The following is an 18,437-nucleotide window of genomic DNA, read 5'->3' on the forward strand; positions in this document are numbered from 1 at the left end:
AATTACTGCCACTAATATCCAGGATCTAAATAATCCTCACTGATTACACTATGTCCTAGATATTTACCAGCTTGTATCTCTATATCTTGCCGCCTCCATCCAATGAAGGCCTGTAAGGACGAGTGTGACAACACAGTGTAAAAAACATGAAAGTCCCCAAGGGCTATGGTCACTGTTATGACAGATACATATGCTCACAGGGACTTCTGACCAGTGTAACAGTACAAACACACAACGTACAACACTCTTCACAGTTAGTGACTGGACAGACACACGTACACAGAGACATAAGACAAGAGATTATTAAAGTTCCCTCGTACTCCTATTCCTGAAGTGCTGAGATAAAGTCCAATGACACCACCTCTTTATATACAGAGACGTTCCCGTTCTTAATATCAGGTATTCAGAGCACCACAGGCGCAAACTCTCCTCAGTGAAACGAGGAGGGTTCAGTCACTCTGTGTTATTAAAAGAAAAACATATAACAAAACAACATAGAATATTTTCTATGGGGATCAGGTGACGTGTACCTAGGTGATTTATACCACTATAATAACCTATGATTTGTCTCCAGTCCACACATGACTGTTGACCACGCCTACTGGACTCCTTAATACAGTCAGGATTTTATATTGCAATCCTCATACATTCACTCAAGATAACATTCAAGGAGTCTCATGTGTAACATAAAACATATATTTATGGCGTTTTAGTTCTATGCAATTTTAAAAGCCAGACAAAACAGCACACTTGACAGGAAACAACATTCAACAAAGTACAGAAGACAAAACAGAATACCGGCAAAAATTCATCTTATACCGGATCCCTTAACCCCTTAGTAGCCTATATATATATATTTTTTTTTTTTTTAAAACAGCACCCCCTGACATATTGAAAACTTCTGTCAGGTAGTTTATTAACCCTTCAGGTGATTTTCAGGAATTATTGCAAAGTAGTATAGCAGGATACAGCAAGTTGTCAGCTATAGTTGACAGCCGACAGCTGCTGGATCGTCACCTGTGTGGGGATGATATTCTTTTAAATCTCAGGTCAGTAAAAAGATATATTGGCTGTCATTAAGGGGTTAATCTAACGAGAATCTCCCTTGATTCTCCCATCTAGATCAATTTAACGTGCACACGGAGTTTTTTATTCCACAGTAGCCTTCTCACACTGGCTTTGTACCCATTCAAAAAATAAAAAAATAAAGATTATTGTTATTCAGAGGAATATCTTAAAAGAACAAACAAACCCCAAATCTATGGAGCTTCGCAACTTAAAGGAGTTATTATAACTCCAATTGCATGTAAACCTCCAACATACAGGAGCCTCTCACTAACCCCAATTGGAAAAGTCTACCAGTTCCCTATTCAATTCCTAAAATAACATTCATCCCATTCAAAAATAAAAATAAAAAAATAAAGATTACTATTATTCTTTGGAATATTTTACAAGAACAAACAAACCCAATACACTATGGAGCTTAGCAATTTACAGGAGTTCTTATAACTCCAATTGCATGTAAACTTCCAATTTATAGGAGCCTCTCACAAACCCCAATTGGAAAAGTCTACAATCACAGTCCCCATTCAATTCCAAGAATAATATTCATACTGGATTAACAAGGTTACCGAATATAATGAAAATTATTAAATGTTCTTACCTGTATTCAGATACAGACGATTCCCAGAGATCCTTAGACTATACGAAATCCGTCACTTTCCCTCAGACCGGGATAACTGATTAATGCCCCTGGTGACGCCTAATGTCAAGGCGGAGGACTTACTTAAGGAGTCCCAGACTCCCCCGTGCACGGTTTACAGTACTCACCGGTGAGGGAAAGGTGTTGTATTCCTGGCCAACGCACCAAAATGTCAAGGGAGTTTCAGTCTTCCAATTAGAAATCGTCCAGACCTGAATAAGTAAGATGCTTCTTTATTGGACATGCTGGCATGGAGAGAGAATGACAGCCACACCAGGTGTGGGCCGTCCTCTGTCTAACTCAATACATATTCTTAAGAGTTTAAATAGCAAAGCCGAAAGGGTGTAGAAACATATTGCGTTTGCAAAAAAGAGTACATGGAATATGCTTAGCTTGTTAGAAATTCTTATCTACAGTTACCAGAGAAGTCACGCAAGGCAAGGAAAGCCAGATAACGTTCACAATAAGTAACGCCCAAAAGTAACACCCATGTCTTTACAATACAGTCAGCTGAAAAGAGTTTCAAAGTCTTAAGCAAAAATAAATGGCATATATGCAGTCATGTGCATAGATACACATATACATACATATACATACACACTCATATATACATACACGCATAGGTATATATATATATATATACATACACATACACCCATGCACGGAAAAGAAAGGACTTTATTACAATTATTATAACATTTTGGACAAAGAAGTGCCACACTGCACTCTTACTACTATGGTAGACATTTTCTGGCCTTGCACGCTGTGCTAACTTGACCGTCTGGCCAAGCTGTCCTGCAACTCTTTTATTTTTTGGTCCACGTTTTTGGACAGCTACGGGCCTGCCAGATAACTGCTGCTGCGATGTCAATGCCTGCTGCGGATCTTTCTCCTTGTCTGAACTATTGCCAGCGCCACCCTCCTCCCCCAATGGATGCCAATCCGGGTCAAGAACTGGGTCATCCATCACCTCCTCTTCAAAGTCATCTGCATCTTCCTCTTTACCTTCCTCTGTGTCACCGTGTAAGGTGGTATAGTATGCGGGAAGGGGCACCTGAGTTTCATCTGTGTCAGATTCTGGATCATTAGACTGCAAGGGCAATGTAATGCTCTGGTTCAATGTACCAGCAGAATCATCTAGCAGTGGCTGTGCATCAGTGCACTCCGTGTCAGATTCATCTTGTACTGGGGAATTCAGGATTTGACTGGATAACCCAGGCATGGTATGTGAAAAGAGCTCCATAGAGTAATCTGAAGTATCGGCTGCCTCATCCTTCACTTTTGGTGGGGGTGAAGGACACAAAGGAAAGGTGTTTTTCCTGACCAGAACCCTGCACTGAAGACTCCGTGCTTGCAAATTTGGAATGTTCAGAAGAGGAGGCAATAGAGCTGGTGGCTGTTTCGGCAATGTACGCCAAAACCTGTTCCTGATGCTCCGGCTTTAAAAGCGGTTGTCCTACTCCAAGAAAAGGGAACCTTGCAGGCCTTCTTGGGCCAGACGATGATGCAGGCTCAACACCTCCTGTCTTAGCTGCTATTGTTCTTTTGCCAGAACCAGCCGCGCCCCCCCTGCCCACGTCCACGGCCTCTTCCACCACACTTCCTCATGTTTGGGAAAATGTACCCAAAATACCAGCAGAGAGATGGTACTGTATGAGGAGCATCCATCTGTGTAAGGTGTATTAAAAAAATTAAATCTACGTATATTTTTTGTTAGTCACAGACGCGCTCCCAGTATGTATTTGACCGTAATACAACAAGCAGATATACGGTACTGTATCAGAAGTGTACAGCTGGATACGTTTTTTGTGTAACTAACAATCTCCGTATATGTATTGACAGAGTGTCTCACACACACACTGACTCTGTATAGATGTGACTGTAATGCAAACAGCAGATATACAATACTGTTTGAGAATCAGACAGCTCAATACGATGTAGGTCTGGAAAAATGGAAAATCTCCTCAGTTTGTTTTTCCAGAAAAACACACTGCTTCACTGTTTGAAAAGCCGACAGCTCTATATGGTGTAGGTCTGGAAAAATGGAAAATCTCCTCGTTTATTTTTTCCAGAAAAACACACAGATAGCTTGTATTTGTCCGTGATACCAGCCGGTACATGGTAGTGTGTGAGGAGCGTACACCGCTATATGGTGTCTGTATGGAATATTGTAACTCTCAGGCTATGTTTATATGGAGTGACACACACTATCTCTGTTTAGTTTGGACCGTGATCAAACAGCAGATATACTAAACTGTTTGAAAAGCTGACAGCTCTATACAGTGTAGGTCTGGAAAAATGGAAAATCTCCTCCGTTTTTTTTCCAGAAAAACACACAGATAACTTGTATTTGTCCGTGATACCAGCCGGTACACGGTAGTATGTGAGGAGCGTACACTGCTATACGGTGTCTGTATGGAAAATTGTAAATCTCAGGCTATGTTTATATGGAGTGACACACGCTGTCTCTGTATAGTTTGGACCGTGAGCAAACAGCAGATATAAGAAACTGTTTGAAAAGCCGACAGCTCTATACGATGTAGGTCTAGAAAAATGGAAAATCTCCTCGGTTGGTTTTTCCAGAATCACACACAGCTAGCTTGTATTTGTCCGTGATCCCAGCCGGTACACGGTAGTGTGAGGAGCATACACCGCTATACAGTGTGTGAAAAAATGAACGCTCGGTAACTCTCCAGAACAAAATAATAAAAGTTGGAGTGCTTTGAAAAAAGCAGTTTGAACAGCAGTGTGCACACAGCAATGCAGCTATCAGGTAGCCTTAAAAGGCAGCCTAATCACCACCAGCGCTGCTGCACACAACAAAAATCCTCCCCTTTCACTACACACTAACTGTACAGTGAAAAGCGCTATCAGCAGAAGCAATTTTTTTTCTTCTTCCCTGCCTAACGCTCTCCCTATTCAGAATCAGCAGCAGCAACCTCTCCCTATTGTAATATCGGCAGAAGTAAGATGGCGGTCGGCGGTCACGGCCTTTTATAGCCCCTGTGACGCCACACAAAGACAGCCAATCACTTAATTGCCCTTCTCTAAGATGGTGGTGGCCGCTGCCCATGTCATCGCGTTGCCCACAGTGTGCGTCCTCATTCATTGGCTGAAAAAAGGCACTGGAAGCTTCATTTGAAACGCGACTTTGGTTTGCGGGTCGGCGACCTCATGCCCGACCTCACACTATGGTCGGGTTTCATTTCACGAAACCCGACTTTGGTGAAAGTCAGCGATTTTTGAATTTGACCAACCCGTTTCGCTCAACTCTACAATTGTTACCTCCACTCATTGCAAACCGCTATCTGGCAATAATATATTGCACGCTACTAGTAGTCATCCGAGCCACACTGTGAAAGCAATTCCAGTGGGTGAATTCAACCGAATTGCTAGAAATTGTAATGAGGGTGAGTCTTTAACACAGGAAATGAATGCATGTTGTAAGAGACTAATTAAAAGAGGGTATCCACAATGGTCAATAATCATATCCAATAATCATAAAAAACTAGTCTGTTCTGTCAATTATAGTCCTCAATTTGGTGCTATTAAACATCTAATCGGTAGGAATATGGGTATTCTTTATGAAGATGACATGTTATGCAAAATTCTCTCTGATGGTTGTCAAATTGTAGCAAAGAGGTCGATGACATTGGGGAACATTGTTTCTCCTAGTTTTTTTGGTTCTAATAATGGAAAACGCCGCACACGGTTGCATCACTGCGGTTTTTACCGCTGTGGTGAAGCTAGGTGTAGAACCTGTATGCATTCTGAAAAAACGCATATGTTCCAAGATAGTGAACATGCACAACAGTTTAAAAACAAGAATTTCATCAATTGCAACACAAAAAATGTTGTCTATTTGATGTCATGTACGGAATGCGCTTTGAGTTATGTTGGTTGTGCTACGCACAAATTAAAAGTGAGATTCTCTGAACATTTGACTGATATTATTTCTCTCAGCAGCTCAAATCGAACAGTTTCTTTTGCCCCCAGACATTTTATTTCCCAGCACCAGAGGAATGTCTCATCATTGCGAGTTATGGGAATTGAAAAAGGTTATAACATCAGCGAGAGGGAGTGATTTAAAAAGATGCCTGATGACCAGAGAGGCATTTGGGATATTCCGACAGAAAACATGTGTCCCTAATGGGCTTAATGCCCGCAAAGAAATTATGTTCCAGTTTTAGTGTGCTATTCACATTGGATCTGTCATATAGTAGTTTTTTGTATTCTTTATGTATGTTTTTAAATATTTCATTTCTTGTAACAATTCATTCATTGTGTTTTTTACTGTATTTTTGCTTTTTTGTTTCTTGTTTTTTTTCTTCTCATTATGTCTTGTAAAAAAATGTGTCTTAATTGTCATTATGCACCATATGTGTGTTGGCTTGCAATTAGGAGGTGGAGGTATATAAGTGCATGATGTTCTCATGGCAAGCAGCGTAATCTCTACTTATCATATCAATGTCGAATCATTACTGTTAATTTGAAAATTCAACTCTACTATTATTATAATGCTGTAAAAACATTACTGTTATGTCTGAAAAATTTTAATAAAGTTTGTTTGAAAATGAAAAATAACTACTTCAGTTAGAAACGCGTTGCCTCGGTATTGGTGCGGCTTGTCCGTTACTCTCTGCTTTTCTGTCCAATTAATTTTTCTAAAATTTGGGAGCTGAATTGGAATTTTTTTGGTTGGACTTTTGGACATGAGACTACATGGAATTCGTACTTCCATGCACCACTAAGCCAAGGCAGGTGAGCTGGATTATTCATTTTATCTGCGCTGAAGTTAGTGGAAGACTTGCGCATGCTGCCCAAAAGATTGTACTTTCCTGTGCTTTTTGGCCCTCTGTCCTTGGGCTCCAATATGTCATTCTTTCTATTTAATCTCTTATCTCATCTCTATCTCTAAAGGCTCATTCACACGTCAGTGTTTGGTCAGTATTTTGCATCAGTGTTTGTATGCCAAAGCCAGGAATGGAACTTACTGAGAAAAAAATATAATTGAAAGACTGACTCCTGTTCTTTATTTTGGAGACATTCCTGGTTTTGGCATACAAATACTGATGAAATACTGATCAAAAATACTGATGTATGAAAGAGGCCTAAGGGTGTGTGCACACGCTGCCGGATCTGCAGCAGTTTTTGCAGTGGTGTACAGTACTTTTATGTTGAATGGGAAAAAAAAACCGCAGTGCACCCAGTGCGGTTTTTTCCACACGGATTTGCTGTGGTTACAAAACCGCAGCATGCCACTTCTTTGTGTGGAATCCACAGCGGTTTCACACCTTCTCAATTGTAGTGGTGTCAAACCGCAGGCTAATCCGCAGATAAACCGCAGGTCTTTTGACCAGCGGATTTACCTGCAGATGTAGCAAAATCCGCGCGGAAAATTCCGCAGCAGAATCTGCACCATGTGCACTCACCCTTACTCTCTAAATCCAGGAAGTGTTTACCATATATATCTTTGTCCCTCCCAAACTCGGGGCAGTTCCTGAATACTTTAACTGTTCCTATGCTATACTTACAGTTGTGGCCAAAAGTATTGACACCCCTGCAATTCTGTCAGATAATACTCAGTTTCTTCCTGAAAATGATTGCAAACATAAATTCTTTGTTATTATTATCTTCATTTAATTTGTCTTAAATGAAAAAACACAAAAAGAATTGTCCTAAAGCCAAATTGGGTATAATTCCACACCAAACATAAAAAAAGAGGGTGGACAAAAGTATTGGCACTGTTCGAAAAATCATGTGATGCTTCTCTAATTTGTGTAATTAACAGCACCTGTAACTTACCTGTGGCACCTAACAGGTGTTGGCAATAACTAAATCACACTTGCAGCTAGTTGACATGGATTAAAGTTGACTCAACCTCTGTCCTGTGTCCTTGTGTGTACCACATTGAGCATGGAGAAAAGAAAGAAGACCAAAGAACTGTCTGAGGACTTGAGAAACCAAATTGTGAGGAAGCATGAGCAATCTCAAGGCTACAAGTCCATCTCCAGAGACCTGAATGTTCCTGTGTCTACCGTGCGCAGTGTCATCAAGAAGTTTAACCCCTTTCTGCCATTAGACGTACTATCCCGTCCATGTGCCCTGGGACTTAATTCCCAAGGACGGGATAGTACGTCTAATGCGATCAGCGGCGCCCACGTGGTGAGCGCCGCTGATCGCGGCCGGGTGTCAGCTGATTATCACAGCTGACACCCAGCACAATGTGTCAGGGGCGGTCACGGACCGCCCCCGACACGTTAACCCCTTGTACACTGCGATCAAACACGATCATGGTGTACCGGGAGTTAAAGTGAAGCATCGGCAGGGAGGGGGCTCCCTCCGTGCTTCCCTGAGCCCCCCACGGCAGCGCAATGTGCAGCGCTGCTGCGGGGGACTCTTTCCCTACAGGCCCCCGGATCCAAGATGGCGACGGGGGCCTTCGGGTGCCTGTAGGGAGCTGACTTCCTCACTGCCTGCAAACCGCAGGCATGAGGAAGTCTGCAGAACTGCCTGTGACAGATTGCTGATCTGTCACAGTGATCTGTGATGTGACAGATCAGCGATCTGTCACAGGACAGTGATGTCCAACCTGGGACTATGTAATAAAGTAAAAAAAAATTAAAAAAAGTGTAAAAATAATTTTAAAAAAATCGCTAAATAAATTAGTAAAAACAAAAAAAAATATTCCCCAATAAATTCATTTTTTGAAAATAAAAAAGCCAAAAAACAATAAAAGTACACATATTAGGTATCGCCGCGTCCGTAACGACCCGCCCTATAAAACTGTCCCATTAGCTAACCCCTTTAGCAAACCCCTTAAAAAATAAAAATAAAAAGCGAAGCAAAAAATAATGATTTATTATCATACCACCGAACAAAAAGTGCAATAACGCGCGATCAAAAAGACGCATATAAATATCCATGGTACCGCTGAAAACGCCATCTTGTCCCACAAAAATCAAGCCACCATACAGCATCATCTGCAAAAAAATAAAAAAGTTATAGCTCGCAGAATAAAGCGATGCAAAAATAATTATTTTTTATATAAAATTGTTTTCATTGCAAAAAACCGACAAAACATAAAAAACGACCTAAATGAGGTATCGCTGTAACCATACCGACGCGAAGAATAAAAGCGCTTTATCAATTTTACCGCACGCGGAACGATGTAAACGCACCCCCCCAAAAGAAATTCATGAAACGCTGGTTTTTGTTCATTCTGCGTCCCAAAAATCGGAATAAAAAGCGATCAAAAAATGTCACGTGCCCAAAAATGGTACCGATAAAAACGTCAACTCGTCCCGCAAAGAATAAGACCTCACATGACTCGGTGGGTCAAAATACGGAAAAATTATAGCTCTCAATATGTGGTGATGCAAAAACTATTTTTACAATAAAAAGCGTCTTTTAGCCTGCGACAGCCGCCAAAAATAAAAACCGCCATAAATAGTAAATCAAACCCCCCGTCATCACCCCCTTAGTTAGGGAAAAATAATAAAATTAAAAAAAAGTATTTATTTCCATTTTCCCATTAGGGTTATGGTTAGGGTTAGGGCTAGGGTTAGGGCTAGGGTTAGGGTTAGTGCTAGGGTTAGGGCTAGGGTTAGGGCTCAGATTAGGGTTAGGGGTGTGTTGGGGTTAGGGTTGGAGTTATAATTGGGGGGTTTCCACTGTTTGGGCACATCAGCTGCTCTCCAAATGCAACATGGTGTCTGATCTCAATTCCAGCCAATTCTGCGTTGAAAAAGTCAAATGGTGCTCCTTCCCTTCCAAGCTCTGCCATGCACCCAAACAGTGTTTTACCCCACATATAGGGTATCAGCATACTCAGGACAAATTGCAAAACAACTTTTGGGGTCCAATTTCTCCTGTTACCCTTAGGAAAATAAAAAATTGGGGGCAAAAATATCATTTTTGTGGAAAAAAATGATTTTTTTATTTTCACGCCCAGGCGTTATAAACTTCTGTGAAGCACTTGGGGGTTCAAAGTGCTCACCACACATCTAGATAAGTTCCGTGGGGGGTCTAGTTTCCAAAATGGGGTCACTTGTGGGGAGTTTCAATAGTTTAGGTACATCAGGGGCTCTCCAAACGCACACCAATCCATCAAAGTCTGCATTCCAAAACGTCACTACTTCCCTTCCGAGCCCCGACGTGTGCCCATACATTAGTTTTTTCCCACATATGAGGTATCAGCGTACTCAGGACAAATTGGACAACAACTTTTTGGGTCCAATTTCTCCTGTTACCCTTTGGAAAATAAAAAAATTGGAGACTAATTGATCATGTTTGTGGAAAAAATAAGATTTTTTTATTTTCATGCTTGGGCATTATATACTTCTGTGAAGCCCTTGGGGGTTCAAACTTCTCACCACACATCTAGATAAGTTCCTTAGGGGGTCTAGTTTCCAAAATGGGGTCATTTGTGTGGGGTTTCCACTGTTTAGGTACATTAGGGGCTCTCCAAAGGCAACATGACACCCGCAGACCAATCCATCAAAGTCTGCATTCCAAAACGTCACTACTTCCCTTCCGAGCCCCGACGTGTGCCCATACATTAGTTTTCTCCCACATATGAGGTATCAGCGTACTCAGGACAAATTGGACAACAACTTTTGGGGTCCAATTTCTCCTTGTACCCTTGGGAAAATGAAAAAATTGGTGACTAAAAGATCATGTTTGTGGAAAAAATACGATTTTTGTATTTTCACGCACGGGCGTTATAAACTTCTGTGAAGCACTGGGGGGTTCAAAGTGCTCACCACACATGTAGATAAGTTCCTTGGGGGGTCTAGTTTCCAAAATGGTGTCATTTAAGGGGGGTTTCTACTGTTTTGGTACATCAGGGGCTTTCCAAACGCGACATGGTGTCCGATCTCAATTCCAGCCAAAAACGTCAAATGGCGCTGCTTCCCTTCCGATCTCTGCCATGCGCCCAAATAGTCATTTACACCCACATATGGGGTATCAGTGTACTCAGGACAAATTGCACAATAACTTTTAGGGACCTATTACCCTTGGAAAAATAAAAATTGGGGGTGAAAAGATCATTTTTGTGGAAAAAATATGATTTTTTAATTGTACCGCTGTACGTTATAAACTTCTGTGAAGCCCTTGTGGGTTCAAAGTTCCCACCACATATCTAGATAAGTTCCTTGGGGGGTCTAGTTTCCAAAATGGGGTCACTTGGGGGGTTTCCACTGTTTAGGTACATCAGGGGCTCTCCAAACACGACATGGCGTCTGATCTGAATTCCAGCCAATTTTGCATTGAAAAAGTCAAATGGCGCTCTTTCCCTGCTGAGGTCTGCCATGCGCCGAAACAGTGGTTCCCCCCCACATATCAGGTATCGGCGTACTCAGGACAAATTGCACAATAACTTTTGCAGTCCAATTTCTCCTGTTACCCTTGGTAAATTAAAAAAATTGAACCTGAATTATTTTTTTAGTGAAAAAAAGTTAAATGTTCATTTTTTTTTAAATATTCAAAAAATTCCTGTGATGCACCTAAAGGGTTAATAAACTTCTTGAATGTGGTTTTGAGCACCTTTGAGCAGTTTTTAGAATGGTGTCACTTTTGGGTATTTTCTATCATATAGACCCCTCAAAGTGGCTTCAAATGTGATGTGGTCCGTAAAAATAAAATGGTGTTGCAAAAATGAGAAATCGCTGGTCAACTTTTAACCCTTATAACTTCCTAACAAAAAAAAATTTTGGTTTCAAAATTGTGCTGATGTAAAGTAAACATGTGGGAAATGTTACGTATTCAGTTTTTTGTGTGCTATATCTCTGTGATTTAAGGGCATAAAAATTCAAAGTTGGAAAATTGTGAAATTTTCAAAATTTTCGCCAAATTTCCGTTTTTTTCACAAAAAAACGCAAGTTATTTGAATGAAATTTTACCACTAACATGAAGTACAATATGTCACGAGAAAACAATGTCAGAATCACCGGGATCCATGGAAGCGTTTCAGAGTTATTACCTCATAAAGGGACAGTGGTCAGAATTGTAAAAATTGGCCTGGTCATTAACGTGCAAACCACCCTTGAGGCTTAAGGGGTTAAAGCCCATGGCACTGTGGCTAACCTCCCTAGATGTGGACGGAAAAGAAAAATTGACAAGAGATTTCAATGCAAGATTGTGCGGATGTTGGATAAAGAACCTCGATTAACATCCAAACAAGTTCAAGCTGCCCTGCAGTCCGAGGGTACAACAATGTCAACCCGTACTATCTGTCGGCATCTGAATGAAAAGGGACTGTATGGTAGGAGACTCAGGAAGACCCCACTTCTTACCCCAAGACATAAAAAAGTCAGGCTGGAGTTTGCCAAAACTTATCTGAAAAAGCCTAAAACGTTTTGGAAGAATGTTCTCTGGTCAGATGAGACAAAAGTAGAGCTTTTTGGGCAAAGGCATCAACATAGAGTTTACAGGAGATAAAAAGAGGCATTCAAAGAAAAAAACACTGTCCCTACAGTAAAACATGGCGGAGGATCCCTGATATTTTGGGGTGGCTTTGCTGCCTCTGGCACTGGACTGCTTGACCGTGTGCATGGCATTATGAATTCTTAAGACTACCAACAAATTTTGCAGCATAATGTAGGGCCCAGTGTGAGAAAGCTGGGTCTCATTCAGAGGTCATGGGTCTTTCAGCAGGACAACGACCCAAAACACACTTCAAAAAGCACTAGAAAATGGTTTGAGAGAAAGCACTGGAGACTTCCAAGGTGGCCAGCAATGAGTCCAGACCTGAATCCCATAGAACACCTGTGGAGAGATCTAAAAATGGCAGTTTGGAGAAGGCACCCTTCAAATATCAGGGACCTGGAGCAGTTTGCCAAAGAAGAATGGTCTAAAATTCCAGCAGAGCATTGTAAGAAACTCATTGATGGTTACCGGAAGCAGTTGGTCGCAGTTATTTTGGCTAAAGGTTGTGCAAACAAGTATTAGGCTGAGGGTGCCAGTACTTTTTCTGGCTCATTTTTCGAGTTTTGTGAGAAATGATCAATGTTTTGCTTTTTGCTGCATTCTCTTTTGTGTTTTTTCATTTAAGACAAATTAAATGAAGATAATAATACCAAAGAATTTGTGATTGCAATCATTTTCAGTAAGAAACTGAGTATTATCTGACAGAATTGCAGGGGTGTCAATACTTTTGGCCACAACTGTATCTATTTCCTGCTAGTATTATGCCTTCCATTGCACTTTCCTATCCCTATCAAATCTAAATCTATTTCATTATCTTATTTTTATTGCTATGTCCTATGTACTAATCTTATCCTTTCCCTGTAACTAATATATTTATTAGACCACATTGAGTCATACACAAAAAAAAGAAGCCCTTTTTAGTTTTTGTGTTTCTGTTTTTCGCTCCCCTGCTTCCCAGTTCTATAACTTTTTTTTCTGTCAATATGGTCATGTGAGGGCTTGGTTTTTGCAGACAAGTTGTACTTTTGAAAGAAACTATTGGTTCTACCACATCATGTACTCAAAAATGGAAAAAAAAAATTCCAGTGCGGTGACATTGCAAAAAAAGTGCAATTCCACAACTTTTTTTTTCCATGTTCACCAAATGCTAAAACTGACCTGCAATTATGATTCTCTAGGTAATTACAAGTTCATAGACACCAAACATGTGTAAGTTATTTTTTATTTAAGTGCTGAAAAAAATCCAAAGTTTGTTAAAAAAAAAAAAAAATTGAGCCATTTTCTGTGACCTGTAGCGTCTCCATTTTTTGTGATCTTGGGTCAGGTTAGGGCTTATCTTTTGAGAACTGAACTGTTGTTTTTATTGATACCATTTTGGTGCAGATACGATCTTCTGATCATCCATTATTGCATTTTAATATAATGTCGTGGCGACCAAAAAAACGTAATGCTGGCATTTTTACTTTTTTTTTTCTCACTACGTGATCAGGTTAATGCTTTTTTTATTGATAGATCAGGGGATTCTGAATGCGGCGATACCAAATATGTGTATGTTTGATTTTTTTTTTAATTGTTTTATTTTGAATTGGGCGAAAGAGGGATAATTTATACTTTTATATATTTTTTTTAACATTTTTAAAAACATTTTTTTTTACTTTTGACATGCTTTAATAGTCTTCATGGGAAACTAGAAGCTGCAATAACCCAACTCTGCTACATACAGGAGATGATCAGATCACCTGTATGTGGCAGGTTTGCCTACATGCTATGAGTGTTGACCACTGGGTGGTGCTGATAGCAATCCAGCAGTGACAACCATAGAGGTCTACAGGAAACCTCTGGTTGTCATGCCAACCCATCGGTGACCCGCAATCACGTGACAGTGGTCACTGATGGGCAGATGTCTGTTCCGATGGCCAGAAATGCACGTTAAATGCCACTGTCAGAGTTTGACAGTGGCCCTTAATGGGTTACTAACTGCGAGTGGATCACAATTCCACCTGCCGCTGTTCCTGGCACATGTCAGCTGTTCAAATCAGCTGACATGTGCAGGGAAAGATGTGGGCTCACCGCCGGAGCCCACATCAAAGGGAGAGAAGCGTCATCCGCTGTACTAGAATGGCGCATGTTGCAAAGGGGTTAAAGAAATACACCAACCGTGCACCTTGGTGGCTATAAGGTAGTATGGAATATGAAATGCTTTTACACATTCACAGGTTATAACTGTTTTTTTAATTAAGGGATAAGCACATAACCGTCCAGGTCACTGTCTTACAACTACACCCCTAGATGAATTCATTGAGAGGTGTACTTTTTAAAATGGGGTCAGTTATGGGGGTTCTGCTACCTCAAGGGCTCTCCCAGTGGGTCAAGCCACCAGCAAACTATAACAGTAAAACTATAACAGTAAAATCTGCACCATATGGCGCTCGCTCCTTTCAGAGCTTTGCACTGTGCCTGAAAAGTTTTTCCCAATTACATACTGGCATACTTAGGAAGAAATTTTACAACAGAGTGGTCCCTTTTTTCCTACTAGCCCTTAGAAAAATTAAAAATTTTGGGCTAAAACAACATTTTAGTGGTAAAAATGTAATTATTCTTTCTTCACCACCCAACGGTATAAAATTCTATGAGGCACATGTCGTGTCAATATCATCACTGCACTCCTACGTAAATTCATTTGGGGATGTAGTTTTTAAAATGCGGTAACTTATAGGGGATTTCTGGGACCTCAGGGGCTCTGCTAATGTGACATGGCACCCTAAAACCAGTCCAGCAAAAGCTGAACTTCAATATGGTGCTTCTTCCCGTCTGAGCTTTGCACTGTGCCTCAAAAGTAGTTTTCAATGATATATAGGGTATTGCTGTACTCAGGAGAAAATACACAACACATTTGTGGGTCTATGGTCTCCTGCTATCCTTGTGTAAATGATTAAATTAGGGCCTAAAGCAAAATTTTTGTCTGAAAAATACATTTTTTTCATTTTCACAAATCAATGGTGTAAAATTTTGTGCAGTACCTCTGTGTGCTACGTGCTCAGTACACATCTACATAAATTCCTGAGGTGTATATTTTACAAAATGTGGTCACTTGTGGGGGTCACAGACCATTCCACCAAAGTCTGAGTTCCAAAATGTCACTCCTTCCTTTCAGAGCCCTTTTGTGCACCCACACGGTAGTTTTCCCCCACTTATGGGGTATCTGTGTACTCCAGAGAAATTGACAATTAGCGTTTTACCCCTTTTCCCTTGTTAAACTTGTTAAAATAAAAAAATTGGGGCTAAAAGAACATTTTTGTGGGAAAAATGTGACCTTTTTATTGTTACGACTCTACATTATAAACTTCTGTGAAGCACTTGGGGGTTCACGCTCTTCACCACACATGTAAATACATTCCTTGAGGGGTCTAGTTTCCAGAATGTGGCCATGTGGGGGCTTCCACTACACACATCTGCTAATGATTCCAGTAAATTTTGCATACAAAAGGTCAAATGGCGCTCCTTCTCTTTTGACCCCTGCTGTGCGCACAAACAGTAGTTTTCTGCTACATATTGGATCTTAGCTTTGGCTGCTGCTGCTACAGGCAGATACTGAGTATAGTGCAGGCTCATCTCCTAAGTCCACTTTGTACATGTGCATCTGACTTTAACTGTATTTGTATGTTGCTTTTCTTCCTTCCCTCTCCCCTCTCGTCCCCTCCCTTCCTTTTTCCTTTTCCTTCGCTCCTTCACTTTCGTCTTTATTCATTTAATTCTTCCTTTATCCTCCCAAATTTTATCCTTTATTTCTCCCTTCTTTTTTGTCCTTGGAAAAGCACTGAAGGTTTATTGATGATTTCTGATTTTGTTATGTTTTATACAGAACAATACCTTGACCCAACCAATCTTCTAGTTCAGGCCATAGCAAATGTAATATGCTCCATTGTGTTTGGGAACCGCTTTGAATACAGTGACGATAGTTTCCAGAAGCTTCTGGGCATGTTTTCTGATGTATTTCTGGATATGAGCGGGATTTTTGGACAGGTAAGTACTGGTACTGTTCTACATTTTAAATTAGACATCTGCCAATTATGAAAATAAAGTTATATTTTGGTAGCAAAAGTTATCACTTATCCACAGGATAGGTGATAAGTTCTAGATCATTAATGAATAGCTCAATGAGACCTCCAGGGATCAGCAGAAAAAGATTTGAATGAAGCAGCAGATTGCATGCTTGACTGCCACTCAATTCATTTTCTATGAGACTGGAAGGAAAACCAAAGCACTGTACTTCAGCTGTCCCATAGAGAATGAATGTAAAGGCAATTGAGCATTTCCATTCCAACTAAGGTCAAAAGTGCCCTATTCTGATCGGTGGGGATCTCAATGATTTGAACCCTAAAAATCTAGAAGTTATCACCTATTCTGTAGAGAGAACTGTCTAACATGATAGTTCTAGACAGTATAGTAATTGTAAGTAATGGTGACAGGTAAGACCTAGGATCATCATCCTTCAGGCTGCAGAATTGAAAAAAAAAATCATGCATCTAGGGGGCTTTATTTTGGCTAAAGAGTTTTTGAAAATGGACAAATATGTTGGATTTTTTTTTGCTTCACCCTCCCCATTGTAAGGTATTCACTCTGTTAAGTAAAATTAATTTCATCGTCTCTGACAAATAGAAAAACTTATATTGTCGGAGATAGAATTAAAAACTGTATTACTGATGTCCTTAGCCTAACAGTCTACACTATATGCCCGACTTGTCTTTCTAGGTCTGTAGAGCTCTGTTTTTTTTCAAAAGTGTATTAGTTACAAATGAAAAATATTTAGAATTGAGAGTTCTCAGTGGTTGATACCTTTTAATGGCTAACTGTTTCTATAATCCTTGTCTTTATATGAAATATACATGCTTTTTTATGTGTATTTATATTGTCCTGAATGCATTTTGCAGTTTTTGAAAAAAGAATTATTACTCCTTGTTTTTCTGCTGTGCGAACTAGTTTATGGAGTGTTCTTTATCCGTTGGGCTTTGCTAAGTTAGTAGGCCACAACAGTGATACTGACATGTAACGATGGTATCTGTTTCAGTATTATTGTATTTAACTGAAAAGATGGTAATAAATTGCAAACTTTCGAGACTACTCATATCTCTTCATCAGGCAAAGACTAATGCAACATCTGAAGAATCCTCATATTTATGCACAACACAGCACAAACAGAAAGAATGCAATAGATAAGACAAGTGACATGAAGCAGAAATTTATCATTATGGGAGAGTGATAAACAGTTATGGCCATAAATATTGAAACAGTTCATAGATAAGAATTGTGAATGTTTTATAGTCTGGGTCTGTGTTGTGATGTCCCCATAAGCTCTAAGGGGCAAATTCCTTAATTGATGTAACAAGAAAAAATACATGCAACATATTCATTCCGGCACTGTGTGTGTCAAAGGTCATCATGAGTTTATACTCCCAGATGCTTCTGTCTTTCTGAGATTTGAAATTACCTTTTAAAACAATATTTAGAATTGAGAGTCTTCAGTGGTTGATACCTTTAATGTCTAACTGAAAAGTTGGTAACACATTGCAAGCTTTCGAGACTACTTGGGTCTCTTCATCAGGCTAGACTAATACAACATCTGAAGATGTTGTACTTCTTGGATATCAATCAATCAATCAATCAAATTTATTATCGCCAAGTACATATTACATATATACAAGGAATTCTTTGTGGCAAAGAGGCAACATAATATATAACAACAGATACAACAAGTAACATCTAACAAGACAGATACAGTATATAGTCTACACATGACGATTTAATTGTTGAACAGAGAGTGGATAGAAGCTGTTCATATGGCGGTTGGTGCTGCATTTGGGGACTCTGAAGCGACGTCCTGAAGGGAGTAGTTGGAATGAGGAGTGACCCGGGTGAGAGGCATCTGATGAAATTTTCAATGCGTGGGATCGAATACTCTTATCATAAAGATCCTGGATTTTAGGCAGGGGGGAACCTATAATTCTCTCTGCTGTTCTGAAAGTCCTTTGTAAGCGGAGTTTGTCATGCGCAGTGGCTCCCCCATACCAGATTATCAGAGAGGAACAAATCACAGATCTGATGACAGCATTAAAGAATAAGATCAGCAGATTCTTAGACAAACCATATCTTTTCAGCTGACGCAGGAAGAACATCCTCTGTTGTGCTTTTCTTATAACAGCATCCACGTTTTTCCCCCATTTAAGATCATGAGAGATGATAACACCAAGGAATTTGGTCTCTGTGACCCTAAGAACCACTTCGTCATGGATGTAGATTGGAAGTA

General features: G+C 40.1%; 1 protein-coding gene across 1 annotated transcript in view; it reads left to right on the forward strand.

The window, feature by feature from the left end:
- The window catches only part of LOC141051639 (cytochrome P450 2C42-like), a 187,021-nt gene that overhangs the window by 108,450 nt on the left and 60,134 nt on the right, over positions 1 to 18,437 (forward strand). Inside the window, exon 2 of the mRNA XM_073548657.1 lies at positions 15,996 to 16,156. Coding sequence (XP_073404758.1) covers positions 15,996 to 16,156 — 161 coding nt within the window. The remainder of the gene's footprint in view (positions 1 to 15,995; positions 16,157 to 18,437) is intronic.

This window comes from Dendrobates tinctorius, unplaced genomic scaffold (genome assembly GCF_039654945.1).
Source record: "Dendrobates tinctorius isolate UK_male_01 unplaced genomic scaffold, ASM3965494v1 ptg000158l, whole genome shotgun sequence".
In the NCBI taxonomy this organism is placed as follows: domain Eukaryota; kingdom Metazoa; phylum Chordata; class Amphibia; order Anura; family Dendrobatidae; genus Dendrobates; species Dendrobates tinctorius.